Source organism: Geotrypetes seraphini, chromosome 1 (assembly GCF_902459505.1).
Source record: "Geotrypetes seraphini chromosome 1, aGeoSer1.1, whole genome shotgun sequence".
Lineage (NCBI taxonomy): Eukaryota > Metazoa > Chordata > Amphibia > Gymnophiona > Dermophiidae > Geotrypetes > Geotrypetes seraphini.
Window position 1 is genome coordinate 27,325,573 of NC_047084.1, and position 24,560 is coordinate 27,350,132.

The 24,560-nt window shown below is 48.1% G+C and overlaps 1 protein-coding gene across 3 annotated transcripts in view; it reads right to left on the reverse strand.

Moving 5' to 3' along the window:
- The window catches only part of FAM169A (family with sequence similarity 169 member A), a 157,039-nt gene that overhangs the window by 114,173 nt on the left and 18,306 nt on the right, over nucleotides 1–24,560 (reverse strand). For all 3 annotated transcript variants that reach the window (XM_033929293.1, XM_033929295.1, XM_033929294.1), the window contains exons 3-4: nucleotides 9,538–9,637; nucleotides 6,544–6,629 (exon numbers count right to left, since the gene is read on the reverse strand). In XM_033929293.1, coding sequence (XP_033785184.1) covers nucleotides 6,544–6,629; nucleotides 9,538–9,637 — 186 coding nt within the window. The remainder of the gene's footprint in view (nucleotides 1–6,543; nucleotides 6,630–9,537; nucleotides 9,638–24,560) is intronic.

Here is a 24,560-nt window from a genome sequence, read left to right on the forward strand (position 1 = left end):
TGCTAGACGCTAACGCCAGCATTGAGCTGGCATTAGTTCTAGCCGTGTAGCGCGGCAATTCTGCACGCGCTAAAAATGCTATTGCAGCTTAGTAAAAGGAGCCTTTAATTTTCCCACCACCAAATTTCACCGCCTCACCCGGCTACTTTTCATGCCACCCGGCTGGAAAAAATTTCTGGGGAGAACACTGTACCAACATGGCATGAGGAAGCTAGAGGCAGGTTATCGAAAGGGCTGGACTTGCAAACTAGCCCCAACAGTCTAACCCATAGTTCTTCAACTGCCGGTCCACATAAAAATCTTGCCGGTCCGCAAAGGATTCGGGTCCCCACCACAACGAAAGGAGCCGGCGTCAGCTGACTTGCAACTTCCTGTTGCCGTCGCTGTGCCGGGACTCCTGCAGCGTATGCTTCCTGCCTTGTCTCCACACCTCCCGACCAGCAGCGGCAGCTCTGTGTGCTTTTAACTTCGGCACAGAGCTGCCCCTAAGCAGTAGTTTAGCGCAGTTTCATGAGGGAGCATCGGGGCCTTTGCTAGGCCGGCCCGCTTCGATGATGTGATGTGGGCCGGCCTAACAAAGGCCCCAAGGCTGCCTCATGAAACTGTGCTAAACTACTGCTTAGGGGCAGCTCTGTGCCGAAGTTAAAAGCACACATAGCTGCCACTTGCCTGAAGACTCTTGGGCTGCTGAAGGATGGCAAAGAGCAGCTGTCCTGGAGGTTTCCCTTCCTCTCAACTTTGCAGGTCCCTTGTTTCCACCCTTTTTTTTTTTTCTTCAAACGGCAATGGGCCCCAGCATCTACATCAAGTAAGTTCCACTGATCCTTGCAAGCGGTTCTGCTCGGTCAAAGCTTCCACCCTCAGGGGAAAGAAAGTGACCCGCAAAGGTGAGGGGAAGGGGGGCAGATGATGGAAGTTGGAGGGAGGGGAGAGAGAAGGGGCAGATGATGGAATGGAGGAGATGAGAGAGAGAGAAGGGGACAGATGATTGAAGTGATAAGAAGGGAGAGAGAGCAGAAGGCAGATGGATGTCAGTTGAGAGGGGAGAGCAGACGCTGAATGGAAGTGGGGAAAGAACACATACTGGATGGAAGAAGGAGATAAATAAAGGGGGAAGAAAATAATAAGATAATGGAGGGGTGAGGGAAAGCGGTGACAAGCTGTGGGTAGACACAGTGAAAAGAGGGAAACAGGACTAAATAGTAAGAAAGAATTTAATTTAGATGGGGGCAGAAAATAGAGAAGGAAGACCAGAGAAGAAAAGGGAAGAGAGAGCAGAGAACGATATCAGATTTGAGTGGAGGAAATGAGAAGAGAGAGATGCTAAAAACCACAGGGGGGAGGGAAGGACAGAGATGCCAGACCATGAGGGGAACAGAAGGAAGATGATGGATGCCAGACCAAATTGGGGGGGAGGGGGGGCAGGAGAGAGAATGGCAGGGAAAGACAGACAGTGAATGGAAGGGGCAGATGCTGGACTGAAGAGACAGAGAAGGTTATCATGCCGCTGTACCGGGCCATGGTACACCCTCACCTGGAGTACTGCGTCCAGCACTGATCACCGTACATGAAAAAGGACACGGTACTACTCGAAAGGGTCCAGAGAAGAGCGACTAAGATGGTTATGGGGTTGGAGGAGCTGCCGTACAGCGAAAGATTAGAGAAATTGGGCCTCTTCTCCCTCGAACAGAGGAGATTAAGAGGGGACATGATCGAAACATTCAAGATACTAAAGGGAATAGACTTAGTAGAGAAAGACACTATTCACCCTCTCCAAGTTAGGGAGAACGAGAGGGCACTCTCTAAAGTTGAAAGGGGATAGATTCCATACAAACGTAAGGAAGTTCTTCTTCACCCAGAGAGTGGTAGAAAGCTGGAATGCTCTTCCAGAGGCTGTTATAGGGGAAAACACCCTCCAAGGATTCAAGACAAAGTTAGACAAGTTCCTGCTGAACAAGAACGTGCGCTGATAGGGCTAGTCTCAGTTAGGGTGCTGGTCTTAGACCAGAGGGCCGCCGCGAGAGCCGACTGCTGGGCATGACGGACCACTGGTCTGACCCAGCAGTGGCAATTCTTATGTTCTTAGGGCAGACGCTGGATGGAAGAGAGTGAAAAGGCAATGAAAGCAGAAACCAGAGATGACAAAAGGTAGAAAAAAATAATTTTATTTCTGTCTTGTCATTCAAATATATCAGATTTGAAATATGTATCTTGCTAGACATAACTGGGAGTGCAAAGCCCAGGCAGTGCTTCTTTAGCTTCCAGCTGGCTTAGGGCTCTCTATGACCAGGGGGCAGTTGCCCTAGTTCCACTCCCCTAACACCATTCCTGTCATGTGTGACTGTGGTATTCTGTTACATGATATTTGTGTAGCATTCTGTAATAATTTGGCTTATTCAGTTTTCTTGATAGTAGAGGGGATATATGTGAAGGGGAGGGGAGACAGGTGTTTTGTTGATCTTTGCCCTGTATTATTTGTATTTATAAAATGACAATTGTATAGAATATTGTTTCTTTTTATACTTTAATAAAATATGTTCAATATAAAATCATAACTATTTGAGGCTTGTGCGGATGGGATCAGATGGTTTGTGGGACCGAGCTCACGGGGACGGGGCGGTGATGGTTTTTAAAAAAAAATTTCAGTCTAAGTAGTTTGCCGGTCCACAAAATAATTTTATTTCCGCCGGTCCATAGGTGTAAAAAGGTTGAAGAACACTGGTTTAACCCATAACTAAAATTCAGATGATAATCCACATAATAGCAAGAAACATGCAAATGATTCTTCTATGAAATACAAAAGAGGTCATGGAAGCCAATGGTCCCTCTAAGTCAGTGGTCTCAAACTCGGTATGTTTATCATAATCACAAAAGTAAAATAAAACAGTTTCTTGATCATATGTCTCTTTAGCTATAAATGACAATATTATTATTATTATTATTATTTTTAATTCTTTATTCGTTTTCAAATTAAACAAGTGCACAAAAGAGTATATTACAACAAATTATTCCAGAATAGCACTTTGGTATCTGCCATATAAACATCTAGTAAAATCAATAACCCCCCTAGCACCCACCCTTCAACATATTTTCAATAAAAAATATACACATATCATATATCATAGTATAACATAATATGTTACATTATTTCCAACTCCCTCCCCCCTTTAGTGTGCAAAAAAAAAAAAAAAGAAAACGAAAAAGGAGAAGAGAAGAAGTGCTGACTATTCACTACAATATTTTGTCAATGGCCCCCATATTTTTATAAATTTAGTATATGTCCCTCTTTGTACTGCTATTGCACGTTCCATTTTAAATATATGGCATAATGTATTCCACCAAAATGTATAATGGGATGCCTTTAAGGCGACTATGAGAGGACAATATTATTATTAAGGCTTAGCCAAAAGCCGCGCAGTGGTATAAATTACAGTGGTACCTCGGTTTACGAGTGCACCGGTTTGCGAGTGTTTTGCAAGACGAGCAAAACATTCGCAAATTTGGTGCCTCGTAAACCGAGCTTGCCTCACTGTACGAGCGCCCCCCCTCCCAAGAAGCCGGATTGTGTGGGATGGAGTTTGTTATGGTTTTCTAGGTAATTGAAGAGGAATTTGGCAACTAGTCCTTCTATTATTTTGACGTAGAGTGGAATAGAGGCAATGGGTCTGTAGTTGGCTGTTTGGTCTATCGGTCATTGGGGTCTTTGAGGATCGGGGTGATGATGATTTCGCTGAGGTTGGTAGGGTAGTAGCCGTTTATTAGCGAGATTTGTATCCAGTTTAGAAGAGAGCAGAATTTTGTGCTGGATGTTTTTAGGAGATATGGTGGACAGTTGTTGAGGTCACAGGATGCATGGCTGTATTTTTTGTAGTATTTGTTGAATTCAGGCCATTGTATGTTGGGGAATTGAGACCATATTCTATCTGCTGCAGTAGAATCTCTATCTATGGGGAGAATTGTGAATTTGTTAGGATGGGTAGAGGTGTCATTGAGGGTAGCTCTTGCATTGGTAATTTTATTTTGGAAGTGTTCTGCTAATAGAGTGGCTGAGTATTGTTAGTGGTCAGGTAGGGTTTGGTGTCGGTTAGGGTTTTTAGAATTTGGAATAGTTTTTTGGTGTCTTGGGTAAAACTGAGGGGGGAGAAGGACACTGAAAGCACTGGGGAAGACAAAGGGTGGGAGAAGGACGCTGAAAGCACTGGGGAAGACAAAGGGGTGGAGAAGGACGCTGAAAGCACTGGGGAAGACAAAGGGGTGGAGAAGGACGCTGAAAGGACATGGGGAAGAGGGGGGGTGGGGAAGGATGCTGAAAGGACATGGAGAAGACGGGGGGTGGGGAAGGACGCTGAAAGGACATGGAGAAGACGGGGGGGTGGGGAAGGACGCTGAAAGGACATGGAGAAGACGGGGGGGTGGGAAAGGACGCTGAAAGGACATGGAGAAGACAGAGGGGGGAGAAGGACGCTGAAAGGACATGGAGAAGACAGAGGGGGGAGAAGGACGCTGAAAGCACATGTGGAAGACAGAGGGGGGAGAAGGACGCTGAAAGCACATGTGGAAGACAGAGGGGGGAGAAGGACGCTGAAAGCACATGTGGAAGACAGAGGGGGGAGAAGGACGCTGAAAGCACATGTGGAAGACAGAGGGGGGAGAAGGACGCTGAAAGCACATGTGGAAGACAGAGGGGGGAGAAGGACGCTGAAAGCACATGTGGAAGACAGAGGGGGGAGAAGGACGCTGAAAGCACATGGGGAAGACGGGGATGAGAAGGACACTGAAAGCACATGTGGAAGACAGAGGGGGGAGAAGGACACTGACAGGACATGGGGAAGATGGCGGGGGAGAAGGACGCTGAAAGGAAATGGGGAAGAGAGAATGGGGAGAAGACACTGGTAGGGAAGAAGACAGAGATGCCAGACTATGGTGGGAGCGGAGGGAAGAAGATGGGTGCCAGACCAATTTGGAAGGGGGGAGAAAGGGAGAGGCACAGTAACAGAGCAAATGGAAGACGCAGAGGGAAGAGAGACAGTGGATGGAAGGAATTGAATGAGAACATGAGGAAAGCAGAAACCAGGAAACAAAGGTAGGAAAAGAATTCTATTTCTTTTTTTTTTGCTTCAGGATAAAGTAGTATATTAGTTGTGTTGATAAAAATTTATAAACATTAGAGGCTCTGGTAGAAAGCCGTTTACAAAGTATGTATTCTTCCCAATTAATATTTCCAAATTAATAAAGTCTTTTTGCTTATTTGTAAATGGGTTTCTACCAGAGCCTTTAATTCAGTAGCATAATTAAATGAAATAACTATTTCTGAAGTTTATAGGGACGGGCGGGGACGGAGGGGATTCCTTGTGGGGACAGGTGGGATTTCTGTCCCCCGCAACTCTCTGAGAGCTCTGCAAGACAAAGGCACGGTGCCACAGCATAACAAACTCCGGCGAAAACGAGCCCAGCCCAAATCCCGCCGGCCCGGCCTGCCCCGCGCAGTGGAGCGAAACCGCGGCTTCCCCCAGCGCTCCTGATGCACCTACAGCCGCCGAACTCTCTTCAGACGCAGGCGCGCTCTGAAGCATGGCCGACTCCACCGCGAGGGAAGAGGAGCTCGATCGCGCCTCCCCAGCGCGGGAAAATGCCAAATCACTCGTCGGCAGGAATGAATCTTCGGCTGGCGCGTCTGCACAACCGGCAGAGCACAGCCCCGACGGTGGTCTGCGCTTCCCACAGCGCGAACACCACTTCACAGCCTCTGCCGCCATCTTTTTTTTTTTTTTTTTAAACGGAGAAAGCCCGCCAAAACCGCCGACGCAGCCCTCCAAATAACAACCACCTGGTACCGACCGAACCGCACCAGACACACTCAAACCGGCAAGTATTACTCACCCAAACACTATCCTTCAGCACAACAGCAAGAAAAGTTATGGCTGGCAGTTGTAACAGGAAGCTAACCAAAAGGCACAGCACAGCACAGGGAGGCTCAATTCAAATTTTTTTTTTTTTTAACACTGGAAAGAAGAAAATGTAGAGCCCAAGTAAACCCCTCAATCTACAGGAGAGGAGGGTGGAGAAGGGACCTGGGGGGGGGGGGGTCCAGGTGTAGCTCCCAAAGCCGGCACCGCTCAGCCAGGCACCCCTGTCTCTCTGAAGAGAACTAGTCTCAACAGAAGAATAGAAAATTCACATAAAGTCACCCGGCACAGCCAGAATCCAGGAGCTAGATATATAGCTACGAACCCCTGCTGGGAGATAGAGCATACTGGATGTACAGGAGGAATGCCAGTCTATAAGACCACCTGTTAATCAGTTTCTCTATCTACACCTGCTGGTCGATGTGAGCTATCCCACTAGTCTCTGGATTCATCTGCTGCTATGCTAAGGAAATAATATTGTGGTTGTTGAAGACAAGATGCTCCTTAGTTCCAAGAATACATTTTAGTGTCTGTAAATCTAGGCAGCAGCATTTTAAAAAAGTGAGATACACTAAGGAACTAGGAACCTGTCAACTTCTCTCTCTCTGTTGCAGAAGATAAACAAATAAATCTTTACCTGCCGAAGACCATCTCTGGAAGAATCTGTTGTCCTTACAATTTCATCAATAGCCCACCACTGATCAGCAAGATATAGTGCAACAGCTTAAAAATAAGAGAGATTTCTTGTAAGCAAGTAAATCAATCTCAGATGCACAGACACAAAAAAGTTAGAATTTCTATTTCATGTAAGTTGTTTCCCTAGAAATAACCAATGCCTTGTAAAAAACACACTGTAGTTATTTTATTGTATTTACAAATAAAATAATCATCAAGCATACGTCAATTAGCAGGACTATGCTATCTCAAACCCAACAAACAGGTCTGTTCTGCTAAGCACTTTCTCCCAAATTCTACATAGGGCACTAAAAATTAGGTGTGCAATTAGGAGTGCAGGGGTCATTTATGCACATAACTAAAATTAGCGCTAAATTGTCATTAAGTACTATTAGTTTCAGTTAGTGCTTGTTGATACCAACTTGTTATAAGACAAATGACTTATGCCCCCTATTCTATAACCCTAGGATCTGAGTCTATATATGGTGCCTAAAAACTGGCGCAGATTAGAATGGCGCACAGCTGCATTCTACAAGGTGCACATACCTTTTATAGAATTGTGCTTAGCAACTGTGTGCATCCAGAAAAGGGAATTACGAAGGGATGAGACTCATGGTAGGGAAGAAGATTGAGAAGAGGATAAGCACTGTAAAAACGCTAGAGCAAGCTTGGTCCCTTTTTAAGGACACAGTCACTGAGGCGCAAAATCTATATATACCGCGTATCAACAAATGATCCAAGAGGAAAAAGAACAAAGAACCAGCGTGGCTCACTGTAGAGGTGAAGGAAGCGATCAGAGACAAGAAAACTTCATTTAAGGAATGGAAAAGGTCAAAAACGAACGAGAACTGGAATAAGCACAAACAGCATCAACACAGGTGCCATAAGGTGGTAAAAGGGGCTAAAAGAGACGAGGAAAAAATAGCCAAGGAGGCGAAAAACTTCAAGCCGTTCTTTCGATATATTAAGGGGAAACGACCCGCGAAGGAAGCGGTGGGACCACTGGATGACCATGGCATAAAGGGAGTGCTAAAGGAGGAAAAAGAATAGCAGACAAACTGAACACATTTTTTTGCGTCTGTATTTACTGAAGAGGATCTACACAGCATACCGGAACCCATCAGGCTATATGGAGGAAATGAAGAAGGGAAACCGACAGGGTTGACGGTCAGTCTAGAAGAGGTATGCAGGCAGATTGATAGGCTTAAGAGCAATAAATCCCCGGGACCAGATGGCATCCATCCAAGGGTCATCAAAGAACTGAAAGGGACCATAGCTAAACTACTTCAGCTAATAGCCAATCTTTCGATCAAATCGGGAAAGATCCTGGAAGACTGGAAGGTGGCAAATGTTACGCCGAACTTCAAAAAAGGTTCGAGGGGAGATCCGGGAAACTACAGACTACAGATGGTAGAGGCGCTGATAAAGGATCGCATTATTGATCACCTTGACGAACACGGTTTAATGAGGACCAGCCAGCACGGTTTCAGCAAAGGCAGATCTTGCCTGACGAACTTGCTGCACTTCTTTGAGGGAGTAAACAGGCGGATAGACAAGGGCGACCCAGTCGACACTGTATATCTGGATTTTCAGAAGGCGTTTGACAAGGTTCCGCATGAACGAAAATTGCGAGCCATGGAATCGAGGGTGAAATACTCACGTGGATTAAAAACTGGCTGGAGCATAAGAAACAGAGAGTGGGGGTAAATGGACAATACTCGGACTGGAAGAGTGTCACCAGCGAGGTGCTGAGGGCTCGGTGCTTGGACCCGTGCTCTTCAACATCTTTATAAACGATCTGGACATTGGTACAATGAGTGAGGTGATTAAATTTGCGGACGATACAAAGTTATTCAGTGTAGTGAAGACACAGGGGGATTGTGAAGATCTACAAAGTGACATATCAAGCTTGAGAAATGGGCAGCAACATGGCAAGCCTGCAGACCAATCACTACTCAGCTCCAACCCACCAACCTGCGGGCTTCAGGAGGTGGAGTCTGGATTAGTAAAAGATCTGTAAACTGCAGCGTTTCCTGGCGCCAGTGTAACACATTGTTTGTGGAATGTGTGTGAGTTAAGTATGGAGGGTCGTGTTTGATTGCCTATGATGCAGGAAGTACTACACCCCTGATGCAGCAAGAGTGAAACGGAAATTTCCCCGTCGGGTGGGCTGATTAACTAAGGAGTCCAGTCTGTTGTGCATGATTACTGTGCATGTTGGAAATAGCTGGGACTTCTTTTACAGTTAAGTCTTTTTTTGCTTTTTCTGCTTATGCTGCAATATTAATGAAGTGCAGATTTCTTCCACATAATGGATTTGTGAATCTTAGGCATGCTTTTTGTGAGGTGGTTTCTTGGGGGGCTGCCACAGTGCCTTATTATTTTTTCCACTATTGCTGATTTAACACACAAGGTGCAAGTGGTTTCAGTTGGTTTGCTTGCAAGACATAAAAGTGGAGTTTTTTGCCATATGAAACTAAACTTAGGCTTCTTCTCCATTTTTTTCTTTGTGTCTTTTTCTCTCAGGTTGTGGTTGAGTGAGTTATGTGTGTGTAGGGTGGTGTGGCCTTGCAGTGTCCCATTTAGGGCATACACTGAGTTGGTTGTTGATAGTATATGTCCTTAGGTGGTTTGAAGGGAAGAAACTGCACTTGTCAAGCTTACTGTACCCTTTCCACTAAAAATTGCCATTATAGAACTAGTGCTTAGAGCCCAAACTTTTGGTGCCTAAGTTTTAGCTCTCTTTACTTAATTGAGGCCTTTGTTTTCTATGATATACAGCCATGCTGCAGATAAAAAATCATCAAAATGGTTCAGTACAAACAATAACTAAACAACACGGGAAATAGGTGAAAGAGGTAATTTACCACCACAAACTGGGACATATTAATGGAAAAGGTGAATCCCGTTTGTCACTTAAGAACTTACAAATTTATAATAAATGTTAAAAAGAAACCTGTGAGTGGGTCCTCTGGTGAAAATAAGGCAAGAACTTTGTGTGTCTGGTCCCCACCATAAAGTGGCACAACGCCTACAGTTGTCAGACTTACAGGAATCTGAAACAAGAAAGAAGGAGAAATTAGGTTCTTACAAGTTTCAAATTTTATTATTTTTAATATACTGACCATCAGCATGTATCTGGCCGGTTTACAATGCTAAAAAAATAAAACAAAAGGTAAAATAATAATTATATAAGGGGTAAAAGTGAACATTAAAAAGACAATTAACAAATGCTAACATGAACTTGAGGGTAATAAGGGGAAGGGAGGGTCAATAATTACATTATTTAAACAAAATTTAAAAATAAAAGGGAGGATGGGGGATATAACATCAGGAATGGGTACAGGCTTCACTGATGGGTAATAGCTCACCATGACCAGCAGATGGAGACTGAGACCAAACTTTTTGTTATAGTACTTAATAGTTGTCCCTCCCACTATCTAACAGTCTGCTGAATAGCCAAGCAGAAGAAAAGCTTAACATAAACAGTAACAACACTCTGAACAGGAGTAACAACCAATGTACAGAAATGCTGTTGGAAAATGCATAGGATAGGCCCATGCAGCAAAATGTCTCCACAGCTTGCCAGCTATGTCAGATGCTGTTCTTTGATCTCCCTGGCCCTAGAAAAATACTAGAACCCGCAAGAACAAACGACAACAGACAGGGTGGGGTCCTGTACCGGTCTGTAGAATCTAAAAGAAAGAAAATTAGCAGGTAAGAACCTAATTTCTCCTTCTTTGTCACCTCTCCAGACCGGTACAGGCTTCCCAGATGGGACATACCAAAGCAGTACCCATCATGGGTGGGACCCCGAAGGGCTGACACCAGAACATGCTCATCAAACACCGCGTCCCAATGTACCTGAACGTCCACATGTTAATGGCGAGCAAATGAATGCAGAGATGACCAAACGCAGCTTTACAGATATCCACTGGAGGAGCAAGAGAAAACTCAGCCCAAGAAGCTGCCTGACCCCGAGTGGAATGAGCCTTGAGAAAACCCGGAACAGACTTCTTCTGAAGAAGGCACTCGGAAGCAATAGTCTCCTTAATCCAATGTGCAATGGTAGCCTTGGAAGCACTATTCCCCTTACAAGGACCCGCTAAGAGGACAAAGAGAACTCCTGGGTCCACTGAACATAAGAGCGAAGGACCCGACTGACATCCAACTTGCACAACTGCTTCTTTTCCAAAGAGTCCTCCTGACTCCCCAACACTGGGAGGACTACTGATTAATTGACATGAAAAGGCAAAACCACTTTTGGCAGAAAAGAAGAACAGGCCACAACACAACCCGCTCCCTAGAAAACTCCAGGATGGGAGGCCTACAAGAGAAAGCCTGCAGCTCAGAAACACGTCTCACAGACGTAAAGCCACCAAAAAGATCGCTTTATGAGTAAGGTCCTTCAACAAGCAGGAACCTAAGGGCTCAAAAGGTACACAAGCATGGGCAGCAACATATTGAGATCCCAAGACAGACCTAAAGGCCACACCTTTGGTCGCCCTCAAAAAACGAAGAATGTCCGGCAGAGGTGTCAAGCGCCGACCCTGCAGTAACCCGCGAAAAGCAGACAAGGCCAAAATGAACCCGGAAAGACCAGGCTAGGACCCTGTGCAGGCCATCCTGGAAAAACTCCAAGTTGTTGGGCAAAGAGGTGAGAAAGGAAACCACTCCATGCGCAGCACACCATTCCTCAAATATACGCCACACAGGCACATAAGCTCTGAAAGTGGAAAGTCTCTGGGATCCCAAGAGAGTAGAGATCACTTTATCTGAATAACCTTTCATACCTAGGGGTTCCTGCTCAAGAGCCAAGCCATAAGATAAAAGGGATCCAGATCGAACATTGGAATGGGACCACGAATCAGAAGGTCGGGTGAGAGGCAGACAAAGAGGATCTGCTGCGAGATGATGAACCTGAACCGCCAGGGTAAGGGCCAATCTGCGGCCACCAGGATCATGCGGCCGGGGTGCCAAGTAATGTGAAGAACAACTCTGCCCACCATCGACCTCAGAGGAAACACATACAGGAGGCCCACTATCGGCCAAGGCTGTACCAGAGCATCCCAAACATTCCTGCGCCGACTGAAGAACTGGGGCTCTTTGGCATTGACACTAGTGCCAATCAGGTCCATGACTGACTCACCCCAAGTATGCACTATCAACTCAAAGGCTGCAGGACCAAGACACCACTCTCCGGGATCGAGCATGTGCCGACTGAGGAAGTCCACCTGGACATTCTCCACACCTGCTTTCTGGGAAGCCGAGATGTCCAGAAAACAAGTCTCTGTCCAGGCCATGAGCAGAGCCGCCTCCTGCGCCACCAGACAACCCTTGGTTCCTCAGCACTGGTTGCCGTACATGAAGAAGGACACGGTATTACTCGACAAGGTCCAGAAAAGAGCGACTAAGATGGTTAAGGGGCTGGAGAAGCTGCCGTACAGCTAAAGATTAGAAAAATTGGGCCTCTTCTCCCTCGAACAGAGGAGATTGAGAGGGGACATGATCGAAACATTCAAGGTACTAAAGGAGAAAGACATAGTAGATAAGGTAGGGAGAACGAGAGGGCACTCTCTAAGGTTTAAAGGGGATAGATTCCATACAAACGTAAGGAAGTTCTTTTTTTCACCCAGAGAGTGGTACAAAACTGGAATGCTCTTCCGGAGTCTGTCATAGGGGACAACACCCTCCAGGGATTCAAGACAAAGTTAGACAAGTTCCTGCTGAACAAGGACGTATGCAGGTAAGACTTGTCTCAATTAGGACGCTGGTCATTGACCTAAGGGCCGCTGCGTGAGCGGACTGCTGGGCATGATGGACCACTGGTCTGACCCAGCAGCAGCAATTCTTATGTTCTTATGACATAGGCCACCGCTGTGGCATTGTCCGAGAACCCGAACAGACTTGCCAGTCAACAAGGTCTGGAACGTTAGTTAGGCCAGCCGGATGGCTCTGGTCTCCAGAACACTGATCGACCAAGACGCCTGTTCCAGAGACCAACTATCCTGAGCTGAGCTTCCAAGACACTGAGCTCCCCAATCGAGGAGACTGGCATCCGTGTTAAGAACTGTCCACTGGGGCTGTTCCAGATTCACTCCCTACACCAGATTGGAAACTATAGCCACCAATGGAGACTGCCGAAGAGGAATGGGAGAGTCCAGAAGAGGAATGGGAGAGTCCAGATCGTGCAACTGGGACAACCACCTCTAAAGCAGAACATGCTGAAGCAGGCATAAGTGAGCCCAGGCCCACAGAACCATGTCCAGGGATGCCGCCATCGACCCCAGAACCTGGAAAAAACCTTGCGCCCGAGGACATCAGAAGTCATTAGAAAGCAAATCTGTGACTGCAACTTGACCACTCGGGCCTCTGGCAGGAAGGCCTTCCCCAAACCGGTGTCGAAAAGAACCCCAAGGTACTCCAGGCGCTGAGACGGAGTCAACCAGCTCTTGGATAGATTGACAATCCATCTCAGCGACTGCAGGAATTCCACTACCCAAGCCGTAACCCGGGCGCTCTCCTGAAATGACTTTGCGCGGATCAACCAGTTGCCAAGATAGGGGTGAACCAGAATGCCCTCTATGCGCAAGGCCGCCTCCACAACCACCATAATCTTGGTGAACATAGAAACATAGAAATAGACAGCAGATAAGGGCCACGGCCCATCTAGTCTGCCCACCACAATGACCCTCCCCCACCTAACTCAGTGAATAGATCCCACGTGTCTATCCCATTTGGCCTTAAAATCAGGCACGCTGCTGGCCTCAGTGACCTGAAGTGGAAGACTATTCCAGCGGTCAACCACTCTTTCAGTGAAAAAGAATTTCCTGGTGTCACTGTGCAGTTTCCCTCCCCTGATTTTCCACGGGTGCCCCCTGGTTGCCATGGGACCCTTGAGAAGAAAGATATCTTCTTCCACTTCGATGCGGCCCGTGAGATACTTGAACGTCTCGATCATGTCTCCCCTCTCTCTGCGTTCCTCGAGTGAGTAGAGCTGTAATTTATCCAGCCTTTCCTCGTACGGGAGATCCTTGAGACCCGCGATCATCCGGGTGGCCATTCTCTGGACCGACTCTAGTCTCAGCACATCCTTTCAGTAATGCGGCCTCCAGAATTGCACACAGTACTCCAGGTGTGGTCTCATCATGGATCTATACAATGGCATAATGACTTCAGGCTTACGGCTGACGATACTCCTGCGTATGCAACCTATGATTTGCCTTGCTTTGGAGGAAGCTTGCTCCACTTGATTGGCAGCCTTCATATCCTCACTGACGATCACCCCTAGGTCACGTTCTGCTTCAGTTCTTGTTAGGATCTCGCCATTTAAGGTGTACGTCTTGCATGGATTTTGGCTGCCCAGATGCATGACTTTGCATTTTTTGGCATTGAAGCTGAGTTGCCAGGACCTAGACCAGCGCTCCAGTAGTAGTAGGTCGTGCATTGAATTTTTGTCTGTTGTACTCTTGGCCACTACATTGCTTAGTTTGGAGTCATCGGCGAATAATGTTATTTTACCTCAGAGCCCTTCTGCCAAGTCTCTTATGTAGATGTTGAACAGGATCGGGCCCAGGACGGAGCCCTGTGGCACTCCACTGATCACCTCCGTCGTTTCAGAGGGGGTGCCATTCACCACTACCCTCTGAAGCCTACCCTCAAGCCAGTTCCCAATCCATTTCGTCAACGTGTCGCCCAATCCTATAGAACTCATCTTGCTCCGCAACCTGTGCTATCGAATGCTTTGCTGAAGTCCAGGTATACGATGTCCAGGGATTCCCCAACATCCAGCTTTCTCGCCACCCAGTCAAAGAAGCTGATCAGGTTGGATTGGCAGGATCTCCCCTTAGTAAATCCATGTTGATGGGGATCCCGTAGATTCTCCTCGTTCATGATCTTATCCAATTGGCGTTTGATTAGAGTTTCCATTAGTTTGCTCACTATTGATGTGAGACTCACCAGTCTGTAGTTTGCTGTCTCCATCTTGGAGCCTTTCTTATGAAGTGGAATGACGTTAGCCATTTTCCAGTCCAACGGGACGTTACCTGTATTAAGGGAGAGATTGAAGAGCGCGGATAGCGGTTCCGCCAAAACATCACACAACTCCCTGAGCACCCTGGGGTGTAGGTTGTCAGGCCCCATTGCCTTGTTAACCTTGAGCTTTGACAGCTCGCAGTAGACACTGCTGGGCGTAAACTCGAAATTATTAAACGGATCAGCTGAGTCAACCCTTGTCTGCAGCTGAGGACCAAGTCCCGGCGCCTCGCGGGTGAAGACTGAGCAGAAGTATTCATTTAACAGTTGGGCTTTTTCCGAGTCCGTTTCTGCATAGTCTCCCTCTGGTTTCCTGAGACGTACTATCCCACCTGAGTTCTTGTTCCTGTCACTGATATACCTGAAAAAGGATTTATCTCCTTTCTTTATGTTCCTTGCTAAAGACTCCTCCATGCGGAATTTGGCCTCCCTAACTGCTGTTTTGACGGCTTTTGACTTGGCCAGATAGATTTCCCTGGAGTCCTGTTTCCCTGATTGTTTGTAAGAGATGAATGCTTTTTTCTTCTCCTTGATGAGGTCCGAGATCTCCGCAGAGAACCACTGTGGCTTATTGTTCCTATTCCGTTTACTTACTGATTTAACATAGCGGTTTGTTGCTTCCTGTATGGTGGCTTTCATAGTTGACCACATTTCTTCCACGTTATCGGTTTCTGCTTGGCTTTGTAGCGCCTGGTGAACGAAGTTCCCCATGTCTTTGAAGTTTGTGTCCTTGAATTTAAGGACCTTGGTCAGTGTGGTAGATTTAGTGAAACCTTTCCTGAGATTGAACCATACCATGTTGTGGTCGCTGGAGGCTAATGTGTCGCCCACCGAGACCTCTGTGACACTTTCTCCATTGGTAAGTATCAGGTCTAGGATTGCCTGATCCCTTGTTGGTTCTAACACCAGTTGCCTTAGTCTTGCTCCCTTCAAGGAGTTTAATAGCCTCCTGCTGCTGCCTGAAGCAGAGGAAAGCGTGTCCCAATCCACATCAGGCATGTTGAAGTCACCTAACAATACTGTGTCCCCACGCAAGGTGATATTCTCTATATCTCCGATTAATTCCATATCTTGGGCATCCTGTTGTCTTGGGGGTCTGTATACTACGCCAAGATACAGGATTTGTCCTTCCCTCTGGCCAAATTTACCCAAAGGGATTCCCCAGTGTACCGTCCATCTGTGATTCTGGTGACTTTAATGTCATCTTTAGTATATAATGCTACACCTCCTCCTATTTTGCCTTCCCTGTCCCGGCGAAGCAAGTTGTAACCCGGTATGACCATGTCCCACTCGTGGGAGTCTGTGAGCCAGGTCTCAGATATCGCCACCACATCCAAGTCCGAGGAGCCATGGCCAGACGAAAGGGAAGAGCACAAAACTGATAGTGCTGTCCCAAGATCGCAAAGCAAAGGAACTGCTGATGGGAGGCCCGAATCAGAACATGCAAGTAGGTCTCCGTCAGATCTAGAGAAGTCAGAAATTCCCCCGGCTGAACCACTAGAATGACAGATCTCAGGGTCTCCATGCAAAAAGACGGAACTCGTAGAGCCCTGTTGACCCCCTTCAGATCCAAGATGGGCCAAAAAGTCCGCTTCCTTGGGAACCATGAAGTAAACTAAATATCGGTCAATGCCCTACTTCGGCAGAGGCACAGGCACTACCACTTTGAGATATATCAGCCTTTGAAGCATCTGGAAAAACGCTTGCCTCTTCCATGCCGCCTGACAAAGAGAAGCAAGAAAGTGATCTGGCAACGAGCAGGAAAACTCCAGAGCGTAACCGCCCTGAATCACCTCCAGGACCCACTGATCTGTTGTGAACTCGGCCCACCCCTGGTAAAAACCTCACAACTGAGCACCCACCGGAACCAAGGGAGACGCCAGCAAGGAGTCATTGGGAGGGCCAGGCGGAGGCATCACCTCCCCCCCCCCCACCGATGGTCCCCCTGAAAGGACTGCATGCGCTGAAAGAAATGACCCCAGGTAACCCAGAGCTGGGAAGGAAGCAGCCCCTTGACCAGGGCGATACCTATAGAAATCATGCAAATGCCCCCAAGCAATGCCACCTCATGCAGGCAGAAGGGCATGGTCTTCAGGCAGGCAAGGCACTTTAGAGTCCGTCAAGGTCTGAACCAACTAGTTCAAATCCTCACCAACAAAAAAGACCCCTGAAAGGGCAATTTTGCCAGCTTAGGCTTAGATGCCGCATCCGCTGACCAAGCACGCAGCCACAAGCCTGGACGCCGCACCCAATGCCAACGAGATTTCCCCTTCATGGTGGCTTGCACAGCGCTTGCACAGGCCGGCCGCAGGTGCCTCATGTCTGGAGCACAATGAATACTTTCTCACAGTGAAAGTGCTCATTGCGCAATACATGACCTAGCTAAAACACAAAGTGCCTATATTGGTGCAAAATACAAAGTGCCTGTATCGGTGGCAAGACTTACAGTTGAGGCACCTTTACAAAATTTTGGAGAGGTGGAGGAAGGAGCGGGAGGGACTCAACTCGTGACCCGTCGAGTATGACATTCCCCGAAGTCGGACGGACCCCTAAACAGGGTCCTTCCAAGCTCAGTCTGGCACCAAAATGGGAACAAGGAGCCCCAAATAAATTCCAACAGCCCTAACAAGGGGAGACTGGCACAACTCAACTACCACCTGCTGGACACTGAGAGAAGACTGTTAGATAGTAGGAGGAATAGCTATTAAGTACTATAACCAAAAGTTTGGTCTCAGTCTCCACCTGCTGGTCATGGTGAGCTATTACCCATCAGTGAAGCCTGTACTGGTCTGGAGAGGTGACAAAGAATCATGGTTAAGCATATATTTCCCAATGCCAGACTATTTTAAGGTGTTATCACTGGGTTTCATCTCAAAATGAGACTTTTTTGCAAAACAGCTATATGGCTTTACATTTATTTCAAAATTATAGCAACACTATTCTCTCAAGTCACAATTTTTATATGTGACATGACATTTATCACCAATGAGACTTGTTCCATTTTTGCACTGAGACAATCGCCTACTCAACAGGATGTGGGCATGGTCCATCCATGTGCTCTCCTTGAAAGACCTGAACCACAACACTGGCAAATGCTCTTTGATCTTATTCTTAATTTTAAACTTATTGGTTTCGCTGCCCGATATCTAGTCTCTCAACTTTAATTACTTAGTTAAACTGTGCTGATTATCAGTATTGGGTTGTATTGCTCTGTTTTCAAACCTAGACCTTCGCTCCCTCTTCAAAAACAATCCAAAAAAACAAAGTTTTCTCTCCCTTTCTATCTCTGATTCTAGAGGGGATAGACTTTTCAAACTGAGTCTAGTGTTTCATGCTTCTAAACTTTCCTAACTTGGTTTCCTTAACTGTAGTCTAGCACTGAAAGGTTTATTTTCCATTGTGAGACCTAGAAAGATAGCAGATTTAGTCTTGTAGCTGGTTTATTTGTAGAAATTTGTTATATTGAAACAAACAAACCACAGTGGAGAAATTCAGTAATGTTAGTGTGCAACTTTATTCATGTGTGATGGCTCAACACGCATGTGTTTCGGCATATATGTCCTGCCTCAGGAGGCTTATTACTAATATAGCACAGTTACTTACCGTAACAGGTGTTATCCAGGGACAGCAGGCAGATATTCTTAACACATGGGTGACGTCACCGACGGAGCCCTCGGTACGGACCTTTTTAACTAGAAGTTTCTAGTTGGCCGCACCGCGCGTGCGCGAGTGCCTTCCCGCCCGACGGAGGAGTGCGTGGTCCCCAGTTAGGATAAGCCAGCTAAGAAGCCAACCCGGGGAGGTGGGTGGGACGTAAGAATATCTGCCTGCTGTCCCTGGATAACACCTGTTACGGTAAGTAACTGTGCTTTATCCCAGGACAAGCAGGCAGCATATTCTTAACACATGGGTGACCTCCAAGCTAACAAAGAGGGAGGTGGGATGGTTGGCCATTAGGAAAATAAATTTTGTAACACAGATTGGCCGAAGTGTCCATCCCGTCTGGAGAACGCATCCAGACAGTAGTGAGTAGTGAATGTGTGAACTGAGGACCAAGTGGCCGCCTTGCAGATTTCCTCGATGGGCGTGGAACGGAGGAAAGCTACAGAAGCAGCCATAGCTCGGACTCTGTGGGCCGTGACAGTTCCTTCCAGTGAGAGACCGGCCCGAGCATAACAGAAGGCAATACAGGCAGCAAGCCAATTTGAAAGTGTCCGTTTGGAGACAGGACGACCCAAACGGTTGGGATCGAAAGATAAAAATAGCTGAGGGGATGTTCGGTGAGCTCTGGTACGATCAAGATAGTAAGCAAGGGCACGCTTACAATCCAGTGTGTGCAACGCCTGTTCCCCAGGATGCGAGTGAGGCTTAGGGAAGAAGACTGGTAGCACAATGGACTGGTTAAGGTGAAAAGCTGAGACCACCTTGGGAAGGAATTTAGGGTGGGTACGCAGCACAACCTTGTCATGGTGAAAAACCGTGAAAGGTGGGTCGGCAACCAGTGCATGCAGTTCGCTAACCCTCCTGGCAGAGGTGATGGCAATTAGGAAAAGCACCTTCCAGGTAAGAAGTCTGAATGAAGTTGTGGCAAGAGGCTCAAACGGAGGTTTCATGAGAGCTGAGAGAACCACATTCAGGTCCCAGACGACAGGAGGAGGCTTGAGGGGCGGTTTGATATTGAAGAGCCCTCTCATAAATCTGGAAACCAGAGGATGAGCCGTGAGGGGTTTTCCGAGGATAGGCTCATGAAACGCAGTGATGGCACCGAGGTGGACTCTGATGGAGGTGGTTTTGAGGCCAGCGTTGGACAGTGAGAGCAAATATTCCAAGACAGTTTCCACCGCTAAGGAGGTGGGTTCTTGATGATGCCGGAGACACCACGAGGAGAATCTGGTCCACTTCTGATGGTAACATTGGAGAGTGGCCGGTTTCCTGGAGGCGTCCAAAATGAGGCGGACCGGTTGAGATAGATTCTCCGGAGAGGTCAGCCCGAGAGAAACCAAGCTGTCAGGTGGAGTGAAGACAGATTGGGATGCAGTAGAGACTGATGCTGTTGCGTAAGCAGAGTAGGAAACACAGGAAGAGGGATGGGCTCCCTGGAGCTGAGTTGAAGCAGGAGGGAGAACCAGTGTTGACGAGGCCACCGAGGGGCGATGAGAATCATGGTGGCGTTGTCCTTGCGGAGTTTGGACAAGGTCCGCAACATCAGAGGAAGTGGAGGGAAGGCATAGAGGAACCGATCCCTCCAGTCGAGCAGGAATGCATCCGGTGCCAGACGGTGAGGAGAAAAGAGTCTGGAACAGAATTGGGGCAGCTGATGGTTGTGAGGTGCTGCAAAGAGGTCCACCTGCGGAGTGCCCCATCGAGCAAAGATGGAGAGCAGAGTCGGAGGGTCCAACGTCCACTCGTGAGGTTGAAGGATGCGGCTGAGATTGTCGGCCAGAGAGTTCTGTTCGCCCTGGATATAGACCGCCCTGAGAAAGAGATTGCGGTCCGTGGCCCAGGTCCAGATGCGCAGAGCCTCCAAACAAAGGGGGCGAGATCCGGTGCCGCCTTGCTTGTTTATGTAGTACATGGCGACTTGATTGTCTGTGCACAGGAGGAGGACTTGAGGGCAGAGAAGATGGTGGAAAGCCTTTAGGGCGTAGAACATGGCTCTGAGTTCCAGGAAATTTATGTGATGACGACGCTCCTGTGGGGTCCAAAGTCCCTGGGTGCGTAGATCGCCTAGGTGAGCTCCCCATGCGTAGGGGGACGCATCGGTGGTGATGATCATAGAGTGGGGGGGCAGATGAAAGAGTAGACCCCTGGAAAGATTTGAGGAGTTCAACCACCATTGGAGAGATTGCTGAAGAGATGATGTCACAGAGATGGGATGAGAAAGAAGATCTGTAGTCTGTGACCATTGGTTGGCGAGAGTCCATTGAGGTGTCCTGAGGTGGAGTCGCGCCAGAGGAAGGACATGCACCGTCGAGGCCATGTGACCCAGGAGGACCATCATCTGTCGGGCAGGAATGGAGGAATGCATGAGTACCTGACGGCAGAGATGGAGCAGGGTCTGCTTGCGATCGGAGGGGAGAAAGGCCCTCATCAGCGTGGTGTCCAGAACTGCTCCGATGAATTGAAGTCGCTGGGTGGGAAGCAGATGCGACTTGGGGTAGTTGATCTCGAACCCCAGGAGGTGGAGGAGAGAGATGGTGTGATGAGTAGCTTGTAGCACGAGTTGAGATGAAGGTGCTTTCACCAACCAATCGTCCAAGTAGGGGAACACCTGGAGGTTGTGAGACCTGAGGAAGGCCGCCACCACTATCAGGCATTTGGTGAAGACTCTGGGGGAGGAAGCGAGGCCAAACGGTAGCACTTTGTACTGATAGTGGTAGTGTAGCACCTGGAACCGCAGGTAGCGGCGAGAGTTCTGATGGATGGAGATGTGAGTGTAGGCCTCTTTGAGGTCCAGGGAACATAGCCAGTCGTGTTGAGAAAGAAGAGGGTAAAGTGTGGCAAGGGAGAGCATCCTGAACTTTTCCTTGACCAGACACTTGTTGAGGTCCCTGAGATCGAGAATGGGACGGAGGTCTCCCGTCTTTTTGGGTACAAGGAAGTAGCGGGAGTAGAATCCCTGACCCCTTTGATCTGGAGGTACTTCTTCGATGGCATTGAGAAGGAGGAGGGATTGAACCTCCCTCAGGAGGAGGGGGGTTTGAGAGGAGTGTGAAGCAGACTCTACGGGAAGGTTGTCCGGTGGAAGAGTCTGGAAGTTGAGAGAGTAGCCGTGGCGGATGATGTTGAGGACCCACTGGTCTGACGTGATGACTTCCCAACGGCTTGAGAAAATGGTGAGACGACCCCCTATAGGCTGTGGAAGAGGCAGCGAGGGTGGATGACTGGCTATGCCCTGGAGAGAAGAGTCAAAAGGGCTGAGATTGTTTAGCAGGCTGAGAAGGCTTGGAGGGTTGAGTGGCCTGAGATCGAGCCTGGGCATGGTGCTGCTGTTGACGGGGTCGCCGAGATTGTTGAGGAGGCGGATTGAGTGGCCTGGCTGAGAACCTCCGCTGGTAAGATGATTGAGGCCGATAGGGTCGAGCAGGCGGAGCCTTCTTTTTCGGCTTGATCAGGGTGTCCCACCTGGTCTCATGGGCCGAGAGTTTCTGGGTGGTGGAATCCAGGGACTCTCCAAAGAGTTCATCCCCGAGACAGGGGGCGTTGGCCAAACGATCCTGGTGGTTGATGTCCAGGTCGGAGACTCTGAGCCAGGCTAATCGACGCATGGCTACGGCCATGGCAGAGGCCCGAGAGGTGAGCTCGAAGGAGTCGTATATTGAGCGGACCATATACTTTCGCATCTGGAGAAGACCAGAGATGTGTTGTTGGAATAGCGGGACCTTGCGCTCAGGAAGGTACTTCTGGAGGGCAGACAGTTGTTGGACCAAGTGTTTCAGATAGAAAGAAAAATGGAAGGAATAGTTGTTTGCCCTGTTGGCAAGCATGGCATTCTGGTAAAGCCTCTTGCCAAACTTGTCCATGGTCTTACCTTCTCTGCCAGGAGGGGTAGAGGCATAGACACTGGAGCCCTGAGTCTTTTTTAAGGTGGATTCCACCAGAAGGGACTCATGGGGCAATTGAGATTTGTCGAATCCAGGAATAGGAATGACACGGTAAAGGTTGTCCAGTTTACGGGGGGCTCCCGGTACCGTGAGGGGATTTTCCAAGTTTTTGTAGAACGTTTCCCGTAGGATGTCATGCACGGGAAGCTTGAGGAACTCCTTAGGAGGTTGCTCAAAGTCTAAAGCCTCTAGAAAGGCTTGAGACTTTTTTGAGTCAGATTCTAGAGGAAGTGACAGGGCAGCAGACATTTCTCTCAGAAATTTAGAAAATGAGGACTGCTCTGGTTTAGAAGTGGCATCGGGTGCCGATGGTTCCTCATCAGATGAGGAGGGATCCTCCTCGGTACCGAGAGGAGTTTCCTCCCATAAGTCAGGGTCCCTGACCTCTGGTGCATGTCGAGACACCGGGGTGGAGGGCGCGGTATGGCGAGTTTTGGACAAAGACTTTCCAGAGCGCACCGAAACGGTACCAGGGGAGGACGACCGGCGTCTATCTCGGTCCCGAGAAGAGTGCCGTACCGCCTGGTGCCGAGGAGGATCCAATGTGGCCTGAGAATGAACCACTGGATCGCCATGAAGTTGTTGGGCCGAAAGGATCGGCATGGAGGTGTTCACCGGTACCGAAGGGGTGGACACCGGGGGCTCGGTACGGGGCTCGGGCCGGTCTGGTACCGGAAGGAGCGGTGCCAGGATAGTGGGCAACAGTTGTTCAAGTTGTTTCTTCAACTGTTCCTGGAGTTGAGCCTTTAAGATGGCCGAGATACGGTCATCTAGGGGTGGCATCGGAACCGCTTTCTTTTTCTTCGGTTCCTTAGATGCCGCTCCACGCCCCGGCGATGAGGAGGCCGATGACGAGGCACTCACCGAGATCGGGGCGGAGCGTTTGCGGGACCGGTGCGATGCCGGTAAGGACGGTGTCGCCACCGTAGCTGGAGGGCGCTCGAGGGAAGAGGAAGGCTTCTTAGCCGGCTTACCTGGCGCCAGCGACGCCGATGTGGGGTCGGTCGGTGTCGAGGTCGACGGTGCCGATTTTTGAGGTACCGCCGTTGAAGGTGAGGAGTCCATCGCCGACTCGGTGCCGAAGAGAAGAGTTTGTTGAATTTTTCGGTTTTTAAGAGTTCTCTTCTGAAGAGTGGCACAGCGGGTGCAGGAGTCCGCCCGATGCTCCGGACCCAGACACTGCAAACACCAATTGTGTGGGTCAGTGATGGAGATCGGGCGTGCACACCGCTGGCACTTCTTAAAACCGACCTGCGGGGGCATGAAGGGGAAGATAGCCTCCGCAAAATCGAAGCCCGAGGCCTGTATACTGGCAACAGGCCCCGCCGGGGCAAAACGAAGAAAAAAGGGAAAAAAGCAAAGTTTTTTTTTTTTTTTTTTTTTTGCAAATCAAAGAAAAAATAAACCCGAAGGTAAAGAGAGAAAAAATAAGGAAAAAAGCGCGAGCGGGAAGGCAAAAAAGTGGTTTCAACGGCCGTTGAAAAAACACACGCGTCTTCTTCGCTCCGCGGAAACGAAGAAACTGGGGACCACGCACTCCTCCGTCGGGCGGGAAGGCACTCGCGCACGCGCGGTGCGGCCAACTAGAAACTTCTAGTTAAAAAGGTCCGTACCGAGGGCTCCGTCGGTGACGTCACCCATGTGTTAAGAATATGCTGCCTGCTTGTCCTGGGATAAACTATCTTTTGCGTGGTGTAGCCAAAAGCAAATAGGAAGCCTCATCAGTTTTAAGTGTTTGTGAATATTCCGTTTGTGTAGAGAGGACTACACAAGACCTCAATGACCAATTGATTGAAAAACTAAAATAAAGGTAATTTGGCTTGCAGTTAGATGAGACCACGAATAATAATAAGGATACATATTTGTTATGTATGTTTTGTAGATGGGAAATGCCACTGCGGAAGAACTTTTTGTTAAAAAATAACTGCAAGTGCAAAGGCTCAAGACTTGTGCGAGATCCTAAATATATATTTATGACTGAAAATAATTTAGAGTGGGCAAAGTGTATTGGGGTCTGTACGGATGGTGGTTGTTTGATGTCAGGCTGTTATGGCGGATTACAAGCACTTATTCGAAAGAAAGATCCGGCTGCAATTTGGATCCATTGCATAATACATAGAGAAGTACTTGCATCAAAGCATTTGAGCCCTACATTGAATTTGGTCCTAGAACACATGGTGGATGTGATAAACTTTATAAAATCTCACCCAGTAAAAGCAAGATTTTTCAAAAAATTGTGTGAAGATAAGGGAGCTGAATTCACATCTTTGTTATACTACTGCCACTCACGATGACTTTCTTGTGGCACTATGTTGGCCTATATATTTTAATTACGACAAGA